At 34.4% G+C, this 21,514-nt stretch overlaps 1 protein-coding gene across 1 annotated transcript in view; it reads left to right on the forward strand.

The window, feature by feature from the left end:
• The window catches only part of LOC145683519 (uncharacterized), a 375,576-nt gene that overhangs the window by 177,653 nt on the left and 176,409 nt on the right, over positions 1-21,514 (forward strand). Inside the window, exons 12-13 of the mRNA XM_081754860.1 lie at positions 11,662-11,921; positions 17,532-17,669. Coding sequence (XP_081610986.1) covers positions 11,662-11,921; positions 17,532-17,669 — 398 coding nt within the window. The remainder of the gene's footprint in view (positions 1-11,661; positions 11,922-17,531; positions 17,670-21,514) is intronic.

Here is a 21,514-nt window from a genome sequence, read left to right on the forward strand (position 1 = left end):
ATTTTTGCTCGATTTGGGGTATACTGTGTGTGATACGAATGATTAAATTAAGGATTCTCTCAAGAATTTAAAACTGAATTATAGCTTATCGTAAACTAAATATTAGTTCCCTGATAGAAAGTATTAGGGATAATTTTGGGTTGTCCCAAAAACTGTAAGAAATATTTGAAGAAGGGATTTGATTGAATCATTTCTTTGGGAATAATATTAAAAAATGTACATTAGCTCTAATTCAATAGTTTAGAATTTATCATAGCTTACGTTATATATGATGCTAGGTTCAAAAAAGATAGAAAATGAGTTCTTAATAAACTTCGAAAATGATATTTTAAAGTGGCATGTTATGATTTTCTTGAACCCTGCTAACATATGAACAATAACGGAATCACGAATTTAATAAACACGCCGTGAATAATAGAATTGTTTCGTAATGGCTTGGGCAATTTCATTGTTCTATATTGCCTTTCGCACATACTTACTTGAAACAAAAGACGATAACATTAATATAGGATTGTACAAACGATATTTAATAAAATTTCCATTGTGTAGTCCGTTTAGATCCGCGTTCCCATAAGGAAAGGAATGCTATAGCACGTCTTTTAGATTTTATCTGAACATTCCTCAGCATCAAATATATCGATGACTAAGATCTATTGTCGTTCTAGGGTTCCACATTGAAGGGAACTATTCATTATGTACACCTCTGCACCATCATTAACCCAAGGAAAGAACGTATTTATCACTGATAATCGGGAACGAGGAAATCACTCTCAAGTCATGTGTACCTTAGGAAACAGATTGCCGAACCCAATCCGAGCAAAGAAAGAGCAGTGAAAAGTCACTCTTAATTCTGTTTACAATCAGTCGTTGATCAATGTTGTGTCGATTGATCGTGTGTTAAAATTTCAGTGTTGACTTAGATTTAGCAGTTGCAGCTATTTTCATCGACGTGTGTGCTTAACCACACTTTATGAGTACAAACGCGGTTTATGAATCAGCAATATACAATAAACAATGGTATTGAGTGCTAGTAGTTAAAAGAACATTGAGTGTGATAGTGTAGTGCAGTGGTTGCCAACCTAATTCCAGTGACCAGTCCCATTTTATCACATCCTTTTGCCAGCGACCCCCTTATAATTTCTGGTTTGTAATAAGCTTATGTGGGATTTTTAATATATCTGTTGCAGAGATCTCACGATATCCATCTATTTCTATAATAGTAGAATCCCTTTCTTTATATAATGGATACGGTAACTTCCCCAAAAGCGAATGGATTAAAACCAAATTTGGTAAGTTCATTCATATTACAAATATCGAATCCTATCCCTTATACTATTTCAAAATGGAGATCATTTGAAAATATTAAAACTTCATAAATCCCTTAATTTTGCGTCATATGATAAAAATAAAGTGATTTTTAATTTTGGTTTTAAAAAAGTTGGACAGTTGTTAAAAAGTTATTGAGTATTTTAATTTTCGAGAAGCCGCCACTTTGAATAATACCTGGTATTAGATTCTAATTATATTTATCTCTTCCGCTTAAGTTTGCGACCCTCTAGGAGTCGCGACCCCCAGGTTGAGAAACTCCAGTTTAGTGAATGTACGGACTACTTGTGATCCAGCAATTTTCGACAAACCTTTAACATACTTACCATTTTATAGGGAGACTTTACTTATTGTCCTATGTCAAGCGTCTTACCACCTAATATTATGTTCCTATTTAATCTGAGTAGACGAAATTTTTCAGAATCTTCTTTTTGAAAACTCTCCTAACTGAAAGCTTCTATGACTTAAGAGACGTACCTTATTAATATCCATTTCGCTCATATTATCCTGTACAATGATACACTATTTGTCATCTCACGCTTAAATTACGACTCATATCTATATTTGCTTTACCAACATCTTCGGTATCAGCTTTGCCATCGCCGACCAGTTAAAATTTTATATGCTCAATGTTCTCCAAGTCCGAAAGTTGAATGTTACACAACCGTCGACATTAATTGAAAGCCTGCTTAATTATTTAGTACGCGATGAAATTCTGTAGTAAAACGAAGAACTGAGAACTCTAAGGCATGGGACAATGTGGATTAATATGTACAATTCGCATAGAAAAATTGCGACAGTTAACGCCGTGCAGTTAGGCCACTCAACATACACCTTCTTCTTCCATAATCGTGCCAGGTAAAGAGACCCCCCTCTCTTTCTTCCCTTCTTCTCTCCTATACTAAAATGAGCTAACAACATGAGCGCAATTCTAATTTCAAACTACACATGTATTAGTTTCGATAAAATGAAATAACAGAACCGAGACAATATATTTCTCGTGTATCGTCCTGGTAACGAGCGTAGACTTCGAAACGAGACAGGTATAAAATGTTCAGTACAAGACGCAATTTGGACCACAGCAGACGAGATAGCCTACAATCTGGTCTCGTGGCAACAGTTTTAAATTAGGTAACTGTCCCTTTGGAAAAGTATTAGTAACCATCGAAAACATTTAATTAACACTTTGAGCGCCCGCCGTAAATTTTGTGTTTCTTTCTTTGGGCTGCTAATAATTTTGTAGATGAAAAAATATATAAAATGCAATGTTACTGGACCGTTAGCACGAAACCCTTCTAAGGGGCCTTGTCGGTTCCTTCTAATGGAGAAGTCTCACCAAGACCCGACTAACAGCCTCCCAAGAAAGTAACAAAGCAGAGTAGATATGTCGGTTCCATGTTACCGATGCGGTCCGTTGAGTGAACTACGTGTCGGTCCCGTAGGTCGTAGATGGCGCTTAACGTAATGAACAAGTACTGAATTCCTGACGTATAACGCATTTCGACTTCTTTGAATGTCGTTATTCACTAACAATTACAGAAATTTTCCTTTAAGTATGAAACCGTATTATTATTATTATTATTATTATTATTATTATTATTATTATTATTATTATTATTATTATTATTATTATTATTATTATTATTATTATTATTAGAATTCTGTAAGTGCCAGTAGCGAAAGATATGAAATTTAGCATATTGCTTATTTTAAGAAATTAACAAATATGTTTCTAATCTACAAAATCATGCTCGTAAGAGCGTAAAGAAAGTATTTTTCTTGATAACAGTAATTGCTCACACACTGCTTCAGTCGAGTGTATTGCTGATCTTCACATTAAGCAATGGAAAATGTTATTTCCAAACACTCGTTTGGTTCAAGACGGACATCGTGGAACAACCATGTTTTGTGATATTTGACCTACTTCATCACTTCCAATACTTCAGCTGATTGTCGATAAATGTTTCGTAAATGTTAGACAACTGAGGCATGATATAAAAATGAACGAAAATACCTTTATGGGCCTCAAACCTACGTCCATGAAATTACAAGCGTTATGCCTTGAACTCCTCCGCTATTCTGATCTCCTATCAACAGATCACACAAATTCTGGTTTATTGGACAGTTCTTTTGCTTTGTCGTGGGAAATGATTTGAAAATACAAACAATTTACTTTTGTTGCTGTGAATACTTGAATGTTGACTAAAATGTATTCATACAGAATCAACAGCTTTTTAATTGGTAAAGAATGCTTTCATGTTGTAATTCATGACTCTTTCTTTTCTATCTTTATCTCCCTTTTTCCGGTTTTTTTTTCTTTTTGAACTTACCGTATGACTTTAGAATATCGAATTTTCATCATCATAGAAGCAGAACCTATAGTGAAATGTATTCTATTTACAAGTTACCTATTGTGAAATGATTATACTTCATTCCCTTATGATATACAGTATATTCTTACGTACACTTCTGTCAATATCTACGAAGTAGATAGCGAATGGTATTTTTTCGTACGAACGCCAAGGTAAAATTTCACACATTTTGACCCGCCTCACACACCTTCATTGTTGCAAGAACACACTACTACATTAAAATAAAATACTTTATTTCTGCGAATAAGGTTTTTATCTCCTTCATGGCTAAACAGTTAGCGTACGCGTCTCTGGCGTGCAAAATCCGGGTTCGATTCGCGGTGGAGGCTTATGTGTTTCAGATTCCACATTAGTCAGTAGGTCCACGTCTCGTATAGCCACGCTGCTGAAATGGACGCTAAACTAAAACTCAACTCAACGAATAACGTTTGGGAAACGAAACATAAAGCAAGGGCAAATTCTTGCCCTTGTTGATGTAGGGTATAGCGTCTTATTTATTTATTTATTTTATTTTATTTATTTTATTTAACGGTCACCAGATAAAGCTCAGAGGCCATTTTACACTGCATATTCAACAACAACAATAACAATGGAAAAGATTTGGGAAGGTATCGGCCAGGGCCTGTTTCGTAGGTACCATCCCGGCATTTGCCTGGTAGGACTGAGGGAAACCCTGGAAAACCTCAGTCAGGATGGTCGGCAGTAGGATTCGAATCCACGACCTCCCGAATGCGAAGCCACCACTTGAGCTACTTCGCTCGGTGAAGCAGCATTAAGTGTTGGGGTCAAAGCGGTACCGAGAAACTGGAAAAAAGTGTTAGCCGCCCCGAATGCGGGAGGAAACCCGTAACAATAGAAGAGCAAGATAATTCATTCCTAAATGAGATTTTTTAAAATAGAATACGTTTCGCTAGAGGTTCTGCTTCTGGTGTCATAAACATTCGATGTTTCTAGGTCATACGGTAAATTAAAAAATTAAAATAACAGTATTTGGAAAAAGAAAGGAAGTAAAAATAGAAAAGAAGGATACAAATTATACAAAACGAAAGCATTCTTTACTAGTTAGGAAACTACTATCCATTTCATAAAGATAGGCCCCTGACTTCGCGGTGCTGCCGTGACGTCCAGTCAAAACTTATATTTCATTGTCATACCTCGTTGGAATTGCTGGAATGTTGTCTTTTCAATACTTAAGATATAAAAATTTTCTTTGTACTATGTAGTGAGAAAAAAATAAAAATTAATGAAAAAGTGCGTATTTTTTCGTACTTTTTTGGTAGATCAATGTTTATAGAGCTATATCTCAGAAAAGAGATCACGTGAAATAATTTCCTGTGTACAGTATGTAGATGCATCCATTAACTGTAAGATGTGAAAAGTTCAATTTTCATCACTTGATATTTTTTGTGTAATTAAAACAAATGTACGACGCTCTGATCTCCTTTACCATGGTAGGTAGAGAAACGTACAAAACACTGTTCGAAAATTTGGAAGTCTAGTGTTCCAAATATTTGGAACTATAAACAAAAAAAGGGTTTAGTTGGTAGAGTATTTTTTTTAAATGTTTACTTCAACATATTCTCTGCGTTAAGCGGTGAGCCATGTTGCAACCCAATCTTTAAATTCCCCGCGCTTTATGAAGAAACAGCATACAGTAAATGGAAGTGCGACAACGCTGTCGTGCACTGTTGTCGCGTTCAGGAAGCTTGTAGCGTGAAGCCTACTTCATACGAATGTAATAGGAAAAGTATTTATTATAACCTTTCACAACATCATAAAAATATTAATGCATGCACACTTATGTCCAAAATTATTGTCGCATGTCTATAAATATGTTATTGTAGGAATATAATTTGATAACGAATTCGCCTGGTATTTCTTATAATGTTAGTATGTGTATAATCGGCAAAGACATGTATGTGGCAAATTTCATGTCAAAAGAGCAGTAAATAAGAACAATAAAACGAAACTAAAATTTTCTTATCCATTTAGGAACATTTTGTTTTACTCATGCTAATTTTCGTATTCTTTTCCTATGAAATTTATTACAAATATACATTTCCTGACTCTTCATATAGTATCAGTATTAAAAGTACCCTGCAAAATCATTATCAAATTATGTTCTTACAAGAAGACAGTTATAGATATGCGACAATAATTTTGGACATGAGTGTACACATCTCAATGTAATCAAAATAAAACGTTGAAGAAACACATCCAAAAACTCTACTTACTTCATTCACTTTCGTCATGGCTTTGTTGACTCATCGCTGCTCCTGCTATCTTCCCTAATATTTATAAACAACGGCTCCATTTCTACTTCAAGATCTATCAGTATACACACTCTACAGCTTACGAACATGTTAAAGGTTAAAAAGAAATGTAGCCCTACTGTAGCCTTGGCAATCATCTGTTCACCCAAGTTCTGCGATCAATTCCCCTGCCGAATGTAACACAGAATGAGTCCTTTGTTTTCTTTCAACGAAAGTAAACAATGCAATGAGTAGGTGACGAGGGCTGTATTTGCGTCTAATCACGTCGCATTGATTAAATCTTCAACACTTTCCTTCGGTTCGTAGGCGTCAAAAACTTCCACACACACTCACATCATATGGGTTCATTGCAATGAAACGGACGAATGGGCATTTATATTTTTGTGAGTATATCTTGTGCTTTTTGATTTTAAAAAAAATGGATATTCCTTCACGAGCGGCGATATTACAAAAAGAAGAGGCAAAATGTTTAGCGATAATGAAATTGCAGAACTGATGAATGACTCCAACTCTGTTTCAAGTAAACCTGAAGCTGCGCCGAAAAAAAAAAAAAAAACGCGTCATTCCTATTCAAAGGCAGATTCTAATGTAGCTTGGAGCTCTTAGATCTGAAAACAGATTTTCTGTGAAGTGTAAACTCAATATTACATATCAACTAAGGTTGTATCATATAATAAACTTTGTGCATGTTCTTGTTTCTGTGCAAGTGTATTTTGTACTGCGTGCAATAAGTGAAAAACTGACAAAAAGCAACAAATTTTCGAGGACCATCACATGCAAATCCAAACAAGATAAGAGTTTGCTTTTCTAATTTTGAACACTTGGTACATTTACTGTATATCCTGTTAATTTCTAAGAAATTGGTTTAAAATCTGTGGAGACATTACATTTTAAAAATATCTCTAAAAAGTACCGGACAGTGTGCGTGACAAGTTTAAATACCCGTCCGGCTGAGAGTCTATACGCACCAGGAAAATGTGGCAACGTAGCACTCCGTATAAACTGCGATAGCGAAGGGCGCAAAGCAGAAATAATCATAATGTCATATTTGTGATTGTTTATCTTTTAAAACAAGCCAAAACAGTTTGGTTGAAAAAGCTATTTTAAGATCTTTCTAAAAGTTTTTTTCAGATTGTTAATACACCGAAGCAATTCAGAGATAATGATGTCTCACTTTTTACTGAATAACAAGAAAATTACTACGTGTTGAGTAATGAAATTTTCAGAACTTACAGGTAATAGATGCACCTACATATCGTGCACAGGAAATTATTTCATGTTATCTCATTTCCGAGATATAGTCCTATAAACATTGATTTACCAAAAAAGTACGAAAAAAATACGCACTTTTTCATTAATTTCTATTTTTTTTCTCACTACACAGTACAAAGAAAATTTGTATGTCTTAAGTATTGAAAAGACAACATTCCAACAATTCCAACGAGGTACGACAATGCAGTATAAGTTTTGACTGGACGTCACGGCAGCACCGCTAAGTCAGGGGCCTATCTTTATGAAATGGATAGTAGGCATTGTGTATTAGTACATTTCACAATTTATAGACAGCAACAAATGCAATTTGTTTGTATTTTCAAACTATTTCTCACGACAAGACAAAAGTACTGTCCAGTACTTCACGGTTTATGTGAAGTGTTGATAGGTGAAGAGAAAAGCGGTGTGGTTTAAAGCATAACGCTTGTAACTTCACGGATGTAGGTTCGATTCCCCATCAAGTAAGAAATTTTCATTGACTTTTTTACAATGGCCCAATTTTCTATGACTTACAAAATATTCATCGAGAAACGCAAAATCAGCTAAAGTATCGGAGGTGACAAAATACGTAGATAAAACCAAACATAATTGTTTCATGACGGCTCTCTTGAACCAAACGAATCTTCGGAAGCAACACTTTCCAATATTTAATGTATAAATAAGTAATACATTTGGCTGAAGCAGAGTGTGGGTAATTACAGTTATTTTTTAAACAATTTAGATTCTTTGCACTCTTAGGAAACCCATTTTATTGGTTAGAAACATGTTGGTTAATTTTTTCATATAGCTATAAACTAAATTATAACTTTCGCTGCTGGCGCTCATAGATTCAAAGAAAAACAATTGAGAATACTCGAAGACTTGAAAAGATATTTTTCCGAAATTTATGTAAAATTGTATATTTAATTTATTTGATTAAATTCAATAGATAAAACACTTACATATTTCGAACCTACGTATTAGGGTATCTATTAAACTTAGTATACGAAACTGTTACTTTGTATCACCATATATACCTATCCTGAAAATGCAGATGTAACCACTGGCTATCGGTTACCATTTCGTACCAAACTCGTCACCATTCAAATAGGTATTGATGAACACCAATATCATCTTCTTATGACTTAGGGTTCCCGAAATATGGCTCCTTAAATCTCCCGTAATTGGAATTGTTTGGCCAATATCCTGGAATGGTTAGAGTGACGCAAAAAATTCCATCAATTTTTTCATATATATATGTATATGTATATGTATTGACCTTCTATCGAATAGAGGGCGGAAAATTGAATAAGAAACACACACACAGAGAGAGATAATTCAGTAACGCACTTTTTAAGTTCGTTGAAAATACTCCTAGTTTCACCTTTAAGCAATATTTATATAATTGTTAGTGAACAACTACAATCAAAGTGTTCGAGTTGATGTTGATTTTGAGTTTAACGTCCCTTTCAAAAGTGAGGCTCTATGAGACGGGACCTACTGATTTACCTGGAATCGAAACCACATGAGCTCTCGCTGAGAATCGAATCTGGGTCTCTCTTAATGTGTTCGAAATGCAATTTGTGTCAGGAATTCACTACTTGTTCATTTAATTACATGTTTTCGATGGTTGCAGATACTTAATGTTTTCCTAAAGTACAGATAGATAATTTAATAATGTTGCCACGAGACGAGACGAGATGAGAGGAGATGTTAAGCTATCTCATCTGATCTCTTGTAAACGCCGTTTCGTCTCGAAAATTATGTCTGTCTCGTCTTGAGGTCTCCGTTCGTTATCGAGACGATACACAAGAAACATAGTCGCGCAACATTACTAGTGTAGCCACGAGAGGAAACGAGAGAGTTTAAAATATCAACCCGTCTCGTCTCATCAGTACTTAAATGCATTATACAAAAGTGACATCAATAAATGTTTATAGAACAAATAAACATTTAATAGTTAATTCTGTTATGAAATAAGTACGTAGAGGGGAATGTTCCATAATGCATTTAATTAAGTAGTGATGGAGTAAGACGAGTCAATCATATAAGTTTCGAGACGATACGTAACGTAAACATTGAATATAAAATTCCCTAAATTACTGCTTTTAAGAAATAAAATCCACTGGATAGCATTTTTTAAGTACCAAAGAGCATACAGAAAATCACGAAGCATTTGGAAACAAATCTGAAGATTAGTAATACAATTGCAAGAATTTCATTTTTCTTACTTTGACATCATGCTGAATTTTAACCGTATGAAGTAGTTGAAGTTTTTCTCACACACAAAAAGAGCAAAAATAAAATAAACAATTACAGTAGTAAAACATAAAGTTATACGTAAGGGGTACGAACTGCCCTCACTTACATTCGTTATTTGATTTTACATTCAGGCGCTAACCAACTGTGCTACTGATTTCTTACAGATTATACGTCTGTTCTATTACAAAATATGAATTTCATTAAGATCTTGTTCCACTTCGTCTCTTTGGATAGATAATGTCCACTATTTTCTTTCTTTATATGGAGTCTACATGATATATCTGAATTTCTTATATCTACATGGATATAAGAAATGTTAGAAATATTTCATTGAATATTTCGTTTATGGGTATGAATCCACCCACAATCATTTCACTGTCAGTGACGTAGATGTCTCAGTTCAGAGTTTCTTCTCGGTCTAGAAAATTACCCTTCAACGGACTGTGTAAATTTCGCAATTTCGGCCGAATTCAGGTTTTATGTTTCTAATTTCTTTATTTAAAAATAATATTTAATACAAACTTTTAAAACATGTTAGTCTTTACCCTTTCCTGATGTGGAAACGTTCCACACTTTTAAACATGTAAGGAAAACAGAAATATTTTTAAAAACGTCACATTAAAGAGACGCGTTGTTTATTTTGTTCACACTTATATTATAACTTAAAACAAACTTCCAAATTCATTATTGTGTCTATACAATTCTATACAACATTCACCAAAATTCATTCTTATATTCATAAATCTGAGGATGAGCAAATGTACTCAGTAAAAAAAATATGATAGTGCATCAGTTTACCATTATCTTATGAACTTCAATTTACACACGAACATAGTCGATGGACAATATGTTGTAATAAAATTTGTAAATTAAAACAAAACTATGTAAGTTATAAAAATCTTGTTTGTGATGTTTTGGTATTTTTGCACATAGAAGAGGAAAAGGTAAAAGATTTAAATTTACAGACGTTTATACCTTGCTCAAGGAGAATAACTACAAAATTTTAATTTTGACTATTTTTTAAATTTAATTGATAATTCTATGTAGCTTTACAAAGGTCAGAGAAAGAAGTATTACATGACCTATAGTTTGTGAAAGATAGGATCCCTTTATCTATCCATAATATGATACAGTTTTAAACCTCATTTTAAAGGATAAAGAAAACCAGAGAATTTTTCAATTTAGAATTCTCGTCATTTATTTACTCATAGAAGGGAAAAAGATGGATCACCGAATCTATCTGAATATGCATCTTTAGTCTTATAGCACTTGCCAAATCTTTAGTTTTCTTTGATTTCAGAACGTCTTCCTATGCGATCCTTCTCAGAATTAAGACGTGGACCACAGACCAGAGGATAAAGGCACAAAACTGTCCTTAACGTCCTCACTTATTTCGCTCTCTCTGAACAATTTAGGATTTTTTCTCAATAGCGATGATAAATGTAACTTATGGTATCTATTTGGTTGATGTGCTATTTAACGCTCTTATACCCATGATATTTATTATCTTCTGATTCCCATCCGGATTACAGGTGTACCCCAATACAAATTTTTGCAATGAGAAACATCCTTTTTCGTGCCACCGATAATATTGGTATGTTAGTTTATGTTGAGTTGTGTTTTGTTAGGTTATATGGGTTTTGTTAGTGTAGGTTAATTTAAGGTAAATTTACGTAGGATACGTTAGGGAAACGAAACTTTGTCTATATGCTATAGAATTGTATTAATTTTTGTAATATTTTTGTGGCAACAAATGTTGCAATATTGTATTATAAATGCAATATTGCAACGATATATTGCAATGCGCTCTAATAGTACCTGTTCCTTATTTTGTTGTGTCAATGATAAAATACTGTACTTGAAACAATTATGGTAACATAGATACCCAAGGGGATTATAAATGTACGCCAGTGTATTTTTATCCACATATATAGGCAGATAACCTTACAAAATAATTGGTATTGAGGAAATAAGTTTCGTCACAGTGCAGCGCACAATGCAAAGAACGCTTGTCAACCTCGAGTGCATATTACATAAAATATAGAGTAAAATATATTCGTAGGTACGTTTGTAGCCCCTTGGGTATCCGAAGGTTATTAGAAACAAGAGTAACATGCTAATAGCCTAATAGTTTTTTTTTGTTTACAGCAGTGGTTCTAATTTTTTATCATTAATAGGTGAGGCGTCAACAGACTTATGCCAAATGTTTGAATCTGTACAAATGAGCAACGGAAGTGATGAATTGAATGCATATCAGGATATGAATGAAAACGTTATGTTTATACTGTTGAAATTGTCCTGCGATAGTTCACAAATAAATATACAATTCATGTTGGTTAACGATTTCTCCGGCTCGTCGATCTCCTCCTTAGTTATGCAGGAATTCACCACTACTAATACAGAGCAATTACAGTTTATTGCTCTTCAAGCATCACAAGTATGTGGCATTTACTTATTTTGTCTTACGTATTTATAATTTACATATGCTGCAAATTTAATACATTATCAATAAATATTGCCTTTTTGTTGTAGCAACTGGGCAGGTACAGTTATGAAGACAAAATTAGATAACGTTTCTTATCAAAATACAGTAAGGTAACTTATTCATATTTTACCTTATTTTTATTTATTTTACTAGTGGCAAGAGTATATAATTAATTCAGATTGAAATTTTTATGATTAAATTGGAAACAACCTTGAAGTGACTAATCAGTAGTAATTATAAGCGATTTTACTCATTTTGCTCAGCTATTGTAAACAAAGATAATATTTTTTTCTAGAATTAATATTTTAGTGATAATAGGTAAATAATAAACTTAATTTTAACATAACAACTAATAAATTTATGTTATTTTTTTTACTATATTGCTTATACACAGCTTGACAAATGCAAAGGAAAAGTGTCATTTTCCGGCATAATTAGAATATACATTGAGGGAAGAAATGGAACGCAGTACACACACAGTAGAGACAGTGTGCAATTGTTCTTATGGGAAATGGTACAGATTGCTCCACACGGAAAAAGTAGAAAACGAAGACAAAAAAGATGTTCTTTGGAGAATGATCAAATAGCCACGCAAAATGCGTTGCCTTTGACGATATTTTCCTCAATTTCCTTGCACAAGTTGTTTATCCAGGTTTCTGTGGTCTTCTTTAATTCAATTCTCTTTCTATGTGCTCGTCGTCTGCTTTTAAAATCCGTACTTTCATAGCCTGCGATTTCGAGTTGATGTCATCATCTGCTAAAGCTATCTTTGACGTCTTTTTATATGTCACAGTTACAAATTCAATTTTCGTGTTTTCGTCTCTTCTTAACTTGAATGTGTTCCATCTTTTTTTGGTGCTATCACTCATTTCTTTTTTAACCAAAGTTCTCTCTTCATCAAAAACTAAATTATGGTCTGAGTTAACGTTCGCTCCTGGGTAACTATTACTGTTCTTCACTTGATTTCTAAATGCTTCTCGAACCAGTATATAGTTTATTTGATATCTTTATTTGTCTAATGGTCTTCTCCATGTGTATTTTCTTCTTAGTGGTTGTTCGAAGAGAGAATTTGTTACAGTCCGATTATGGCTTTTACAGAACTCATCTAGTCGCGCACCTCTCGCATTACTTTCCTCTAGCGAAATTCCCAGTTATATGCATTGCTTTTACTACTTATTGCTTTTAAATTTTAGATTTTCCTTGAAAAGGAGCGAAAATTGTCGGTTATTGTTCTAGGTGAAACTCTTTTTACGTCTACGATTGTAATGAAGGTTGGTGCTCAAATATGTGTTAGACTTTTCTTTGATATATGTTAATTATTAATCGAACAATTTCTTTGCAAGGTTACTCAACGTCTTCGATTTATTATTTTGCCACATGCTTAAACGGACTCATCTTAATAACATATTTTTTCACACAGACTAGCACTATTAATTCTTTTAACTGTAATAATTAGCGTAGCAGGAATCTCGCGTTATTATTACTGAAATTATTCACCTTCACTCTGTAAAATTGGTGATATTGTAATTGACTGCTTAATATCCCGTTGGTCATTACAAAATGTGTATAGATGACAGTAGAGTTTGATGCCACTTATAGAAAGTATCACCTTCTCTGCTACAGTTATGGATAAATAGAAAGTAGTATCTACCGTGCAGTCTAAACGGTAAATTAGCAATTTCGTTTTAGTTTATTAAAGATGACTTAATTGAGAGGTTTTGGCATAAATAGGATAATGCAAATAAAACATAACTTTCAGGACACGAAATTTAGTTAGACGTGTGTGGGTACAGCAAAGGAAAAATGTGGTCGGATATGACTGTCGCAATTTTTGCTTGTTCATTTCTTCAAGAATCCTTGCCATTCAACGTCTCTTTGAACACAATGAAAACATGGATCAATTGTTAGAACATGTGAAGAATAGAAAGGAATATTTGTAATTCTCTGTAAAATAATATTTCCATTAATATTTTACTGAATAATATGTTATATTCTTTTGTAGTCCACTATTACAACTGAATTCCAGTTATTAATAGTTCAACACCGGTTTCTTAAATTGTTATAAAAATGTGCATTCTAACGAACATCTAATTTGTCTAAAATATTTCAATGAGATGAAGTTCATATTAAAGGAGAAGCATTTATCAATTTTAGTAAGTAATTGCTCTAGAACGAAACGATACTGTAGCATTTTTAATAATATATGATATATGAGACTGTAGGTTTTGCAAATAATAGTATATTAATTCAAGAAAATAAATAAAAATAAATATATCGTCAACCGGTCACAAATAAGTTAGTATATATTCTATATTATTGCCGGTTTCAAAGTTCTTAAAAATATGGTCGTTAATAAAAGTGTTTCAGTTATGCTTTACGTTATTTCATAACCATTTTCTACTATTCCGAATACGCGTTACTTTCTAATTATTTACAAATTAAAATCTTATAATTTTTCTCTAACATCAACTCTACATGTAGCGCTTTTATAGATTACTCAATCTCCACTTAACTTCGGCACATATTTATGATAGCATATAAAATGAGAGCTTATTTCGTAAAGTGGCAAACAATTTCAAAGCTGGAAATAGAGAAAAGACATACTAGAAATAAATGAAAATGATAAGATGCAATGTAAGTACAGGATTTGTTCGTAAAATAATAAAACTGGCTGCTGAATGATTCTCCAATCACCAGCAGCGCGCTCTTCGCCAAGGAATTTTTGGAATATGATCCAAGATAAGCAAACCACAGGGTGGCAGTTGCGTCCTAGCTCTGATCTAGCGCAAAAGCAGTTTTTTTTTATTTTTTGTCACTTCGGGACGATGCATCAACGTCATTTTCTACAAAGAAGTTCTTGCGAGCCTTCACAGAGCCATCAAACGGAAACGATCGGAGATTGCCCAGCGCTCGGTGCTCCACCTGGACCACGCTCCATTCCACACTACCTTCGTTGTAACCACCTACCAGGCTTAGCTAGGGGTTGCAACCTTGTCGAAGCCACAGTCCAACCACGATATTGGCCTACGAGATTTTTTTGTTTCAAAAGATCAATTGAGTTCTGAAAGGTCACGACTTCGACGATGTACCTGCCATCCTACGGGCTGTCACAAAGTCTCAGAAAAACATTACGGCTGCTGACTTCCAAGCAGCTTTTAGAGTGTGAGAATCGCATTGGCAGCGCTGTATCGCCCCCAAGGAGAGACTTTTGAAGTATTTTGAAAATATGTAGATATCGGATCAATAAGTCCGTTTAACCACACCAAGTCTCATTATCTTACGGACAAACCTTCCATGCTGTAAAAATTACTCTAATAGAACCAAATTCTTGTGATGGTAAATAATGTGAAATCTGCCCTACATTGAAAATCAAAATTCGATCACTATAATTCTCAAAGCAGAGAACGTAATCATATTACTTTCCACGGCGTACCCAATAGATAAAAATCATACCGTTACACACATATATAGGAAATTGACAAAAAAAATTTAAGAACACTTAGTACAGGACACGTAAGTTGAGCCCTCCACTGTACAACACGTGTTGCGGTTGCCGATCGTTTTTTGTTTTCATTGTGTCATTTGGACCTTCCTCTTCCTTCAGCAGTAACTAGTTCACCTGTGAGTGTCGTGGTGTGAAAGTGGTGCGGTAAAATAGGCGACCTGACATACTTCCAAAGGGGCATGATCGTTTGTCCCCTTATGGTTGGAGCTTCAGTGACAACAATGGCGAATATTGTGGGGGTATCGAAAGGCACTGTGTTCAATGTCACGAGGGCATACACATTTCATGGGCAAACGACGTCTGCAAAGCATCACACTGGTCGAAAGACAATCCTGTCAGATAGGGACCGGCGGGCATGAAAACGGATTGTAGCAGCTAAAAAGAAGACCACTGCAATGAAAATTACGTCTGAACTCAATTCCGGCCTACAGAATCCGGTTTAATCGAAAACAGTGCGACGGGAACTTCATAAAATGAAAAGTCATGGCAGGGCCGCTATCGCCAAACCCCTGGTCACAGCAGTAAATGCGGAGAGGCGTATCCAGTGGTGTAAGAACCACAAGTTGTGGACTCATAAGCAGTGGAAACACGTTATGTGGTCCGATGAATTGACCTTCACCTTGTGTCCAACAACCGGTCGTGTTTACGTATGGAGAACACCGTCGCAGGCCTATGACACAGACTGTCTGTTCCCAACTGTAAAGCATGGGGGTGTTTCTGTTACAGTATGGGCAGTGATATCGTGGTATTCTGCCGGTCCCATCTTATCCCTGAATGGAATGATGAATGCTAAGGCGTATGAGGCCATTTTGGGAGACCACGTTCTACCCATGGCCCAAATATTGTTCCTTGATGCTGATGGCATCTACCAGAATGATTTGGCACTCTATCATGCTGCAAAAACGGTGAAATCATAGTTTGAGGAGCATGACCAGGAGCTATCACACCTCCCCTGGGTCCCAGAATCACCAGATCTGAACATCATTGAGCCATTGTAGTCTGCGTTAGAAAGGTGTGTTCGGTCTCATTACCCTCCACCAGTATCCCTTACGGAACTGGAGCATGTTTTGGAGGAACAATGGTACAAAATTCAACACGCCACGATTCAGGAGCTGTATACGTCCATTCCACGTCGGATCCAAGCTGTTTTGGGCTCAAAAGGAGGCCTCACACCATACTAGGTATGATTTTCACACTTTTGCAAACGTTGTAGACTTTTTTGTCCTACCCCTGTATATCTCGAGAATGAAAACGTGAAAATAATAAAATAATGCTGTGATAAATTCATGAGCTGATATTAATTCCACTTGTGCACAAATTCCAATTCACAAATAAATCAGTATATGATATTATTTTCACGGATCACAATTTTCAAGGAAATTTTTAATGTACAACAGTTGAAAATTATCTTGAATGGAATACACAATACGTAATTTATTTCCGTATGTTCCTGATTACTTAATTGTTTTATGTAGTCTGAATAATCGTATTTGCAAACAAGATTCTCTGCAAGCATCATAACATTGAAATTCGAAGTATAATTCAGAATAGTGATGCATTCATCGAGTAAGATTCAAATATATAACCACAATGAATAAAACAGCTGAGTATATAATAATCAATATAAAATTTCAATTAAACTATTTCCTAACCTCTTTAAGTCAACTGGTAGCATTTGTGCATTTTACTTGTACATTTGGTCATATTTCCCTTGACTACGAATGAAATTGGTCTGTATTCCTTCGAGGTTAAAATCTTTATTCACTACGGTTATGAAGTTTTGCGTATTGGACTATTCGTAGATTATGTGTTAATTTTTAATCACTTAACAAAACCAGAAACCGGTTAATTTCCTTTAGTGTTTTGGACGATGCCTAGGATTTGGTATTCTGTAACATATTTGATTGGGCTCATCTTGGTTAATTATTTTCATACAGAGAAAAGCACTCTTAATGGAGTTAAATGTGATTAATCATTTTATTGGAATGTGACGTTAGTGTTTCATGCTTTCTTACTAGTTTTCCTTTTTATTTCTCTGTATGTTTTTCTATTTATAGCCGTTTGCTCAATTGCTCATTGGCGAATTACAGACATACAGTTGTAACAGGGAAAGATCGATATCACTGGAAACTTTCAGTATAGGTGCTACATTCGTGAAAGAAGAGCTAGTTCCTTCTGTTTGTGGACAAGCTACGGTAAGATAGTAGTTCTGCTTTATATAATACAAGAATGACTGAAATTGAAAATTAAAAAAATTATAGTAAATACTTAATAAATTGAATACCTCAATTTTGAAGTTTCTCTTCACTATACGAAATGCAACAATCCTTTGCTTTAAAAGTAATTGCCTACCACAAGAGAATAATGTGTTTAGAGGTAACTGGAATCAAACTCTGAATTGAATATGTAAATATAAGTATATGTAGAGATAGATAGATAAATCTTCCGAATTATGAAAAAAAAGAGACACGCAACTGCACAAAACCCTATTTGTTTTACTTGTTCTGTAATATAAACATTGTTACACGTATAGTGAAAATAATACATTTGGTTCTGTTTCTACTTAAACAAATTTATTGGAAATGTTTAGGGACATTCAACTAAATGCCAGCCTTAGTTCTTCGTAAGAGCTTTGCAAATTCCAGATATTTTTGACTACCTTATCTCATGTGTTCAAAGATGTGAAACTTCAGTAACTTTGAGCAACTCTCCACCCAGCTTCAATATTTGCTGACATTTATTTACTCCGTCAAGATCATCTTACATGGGCTCGATAAGTAACAAATACGGAGACTCTATGGTTATTTTATTTGCTGGTGAGGGAAGAGTCTTCTTTACATTGCAGAGAATTACTGCGTATCTTCGAAGACTCTTTGTGATGGTAATTCTGTTGAAGTACAAAGTTACTTCCCCATATTCGCGTTTCTGATTGAATTCCTTGTCTCGCTTAAACATTGTGGAACATATTTTGGTCAATTATTCCATTATTTCCAAATTAATTAACAACTTGGCAGACTGCAAAGCATCTTCAAAGGGTGAAATTACCTTCTCTGTGCCTTACTGTAGTTATTATATTATCGAACTGATAACGTTTTTCCTGGACAACGACGTACAAGTACAGAGAATGTTTCATTTGCACATTTCTAGATGTAGTAGAAACGACGAATCACCATGTCTTTTTAGTACTCATCTATTATTTGCCATAGAGCTTTTATAAATAAATTTGTCTCATTATCTTCAAGACCATGAATTATAATAAGAGATATTATAAAATTGAAAGTGACTACATTTCTGACTCTTAATCTCTTGAACCACCTGATCGACCTCGACTCACTTTTCAACATATAACGTTGACGGTAGAACTTAGGAAAGGGGGAAGAGATATGAGAGGGACATAAAAATAAATGAAACTTATTAACTCCAGAAACATCCGACTGATCTCGATCAAACTTTCGGCTATATGAGGTTGCGGCCTAAAATGGTTTTTGTCATTTTACGTTGACGGTGCACGTAGGGGAGGCAGAAGAGGGATGGAGATATATAAAAAAAATGAAAGTGACAGTGACTGTCTTTCTGACTTACGAACTCCTGAATCACACGAACGATCTCGATCAAATTTCCAACATACATGAGATTCGGACCTAGAATATTTTTTGTCATATAACTTTGGTGGTGCATTTTACGGGAGGAGCAGGAAAGAGGGAGAGGGAGAGATTTACCAATAATTGAAAATTACCGATATTAGTGTCAAATCGATAGTTTTCGAGGTTGCTAAGATGAACAGTGATACTTCCGATTCTGTTTAAATCAACTCACTTTTCATTGGCTTTATGTTCAAAATTAACATATCTATCAATGATTACAAATTTCTTGTTACCTGTATCTCATTGTTTACTGCATTGTTAAGTTATAATTTAAACTATCATAGTATCAAATAAAATTATTTGAAATTATTATAATATTGAAATTCGAAGTATTATTCAGGATATCTAAATATTGCTCGAACAAAATTCATATATACAGTAAATACTCAATGAATAAAGACGTTTATACATGATACTTAATAGAAAATTTCAATCAAATATTTTCTAGTAGCAGTTTTTAATGCATATTTTAAAAAGTCCGTTCGCAGTGATCTCAAAGAATTAATTGTGATGAACTGCTTCTGTTATTTCCAGATTTCAAAAAGATTATCCTTTACAGGATTTGAAATTGTCGATTATTTCTTATGTTTAAAGTCCTTTATGATTACCGTTATGAAATATTGTGTTAATGTAAATGTTAGAAGTATTCTTTTATATATTATTTGTTTAATTTCATACTCCAATAAACCTGCAATTTTGGTCACTTTTCCTTGAATAATTGTAGCCAAAAGCTAAGTGTGTAGAGACAGTGAAATATACAGGCCAGCATAGTGTAGCCGAAGAGAAATAGAAAAAATGAAATGAAATCTTTAAATTTTCGTCCCACTATTATGCCGGTTAGGCTAAAGGAGACGGAGAACAGAAATAGAAGTCGCTATAGAAATTAAAGATAAAAAGTCTCCAGGTATAGACGAAATTCCAACTAAGCTAATTTCTGTTGAAGGGAAGGAGATTTAGAGCATAATACAAAAATTCATTCCCCTTGTAAGTCACTGTTCAACTCACAAGAAAGACGGCATAATTGATTGTAATAATTATCTAGAAATTTATCTTTTCTCAATATCTTGTAAAATCCTCTCAACCATTCTATTAGCAAGATGGACTCCATACCCAAATGAAATGTCTGGTGTTTATCAGTGCGGATTCAGGTAAAATCGATAACAGTCCACCAAATATTCACCATTTATTGATTTTTAGAAACATTACGACTCGCCTAGGAGGAAAATCTCGTACTACATTTTTTCAGAATTTGGGATACCATAAAGACATTTAGATTAATTAAGATATCTAAAAGAGAATCTCAAAATAAATTTCATATAAGAAAATACCTCTTTAGGAGCTTTTACGCTAAATCTTTATACCACTACGTTGATGATGTTTTCTGCTCATACACGTGTTACTTTGTTCATTTGTTATGCATTAATTGTCCGGTCTGGTACAGATCCAATTGATTAGTTGGCGTGTGAGTGTGTAAAGTGCGTTAAGTCAAAAATTCATGTTTTTGATAAATCGCATTTGAAAGTGTAGACATAAATCCAAAATCCAGTTTCGGGAAGATGATTGGCTGTTTTAGGTGTTCATGTTAATAGGACGTTTTTAGATTTATGTCAGAAACTCAAAACCGGATATTTGGATTTATATGTGAACTTTCAAATGCTACTTCACTAAAACAATAACTTTTGACTTAACGCACTTTACACGCCTACCCACCAATTTATTTCACTGTGTTTCACGATACCTTGGATTTGGTATTTTGTAATACCTTGGATTGGACGTATGTTGATTAGTTATTTCCATACATAGACAAGTAGTCGAGTCAAAATGCGGTTTGACCTGGGCAAAATTGGAACCTTTAGTTTTACACCTGTATTTTTTTAGGTACCTGAACTGATGAAAATATCCAAAATCCGACAAAATCGGACCACGGGAACACCCCCAAAAACGGTTTCAAAATGGCCGACCATGTTTTTTTGAAAAAAATCGTAGACCTTTACGTTGGCGGCTCTAGTAGCCCTCTTAATTGACACAGAGACATGAATGATACCTCGTTGGAACGCTCATAGACCACAAATTCCAACGAAGTGACTTTTGTACTCATCATGCCCAACCCGTAGAAGAAAAAGAAGAAGAAAGTTGATTTTTGTTTTTTAATTGATATTTTTGGACCCTGGCAACACTGTACGTCCTCATACGCCGGCAGAAAAATTCCCACGCGTAGACCAGACATCGGTAACAATAATATAAAAAAATGAAGGACGTAGGTTCAACAGTAAGGGAGATAAAAATTCGGAACCGCAGACAAAGAAGGGTCACTGTGTATATTTTTTACTGTGGTCTAACTTCTGTTTCTTAGATCTAGCATCCTCCCTAATTGTCACAGAGACATGAAGCATACC

This window comes from Thermobia domestica, chromosome 4, assembly GCF_964235325.1.
Source record: "Thermobia domestica chromosome 4, izTheDome1.hap1.1, whole genome shotgun sequence".
Taxonomy (NCBI): domain Eukaryota; kingdom Metazoa; phylum Arthropoda; class Insecta; order Zygentoma; family Lepismatidae; genus Thermobia; species Thermobia domestica.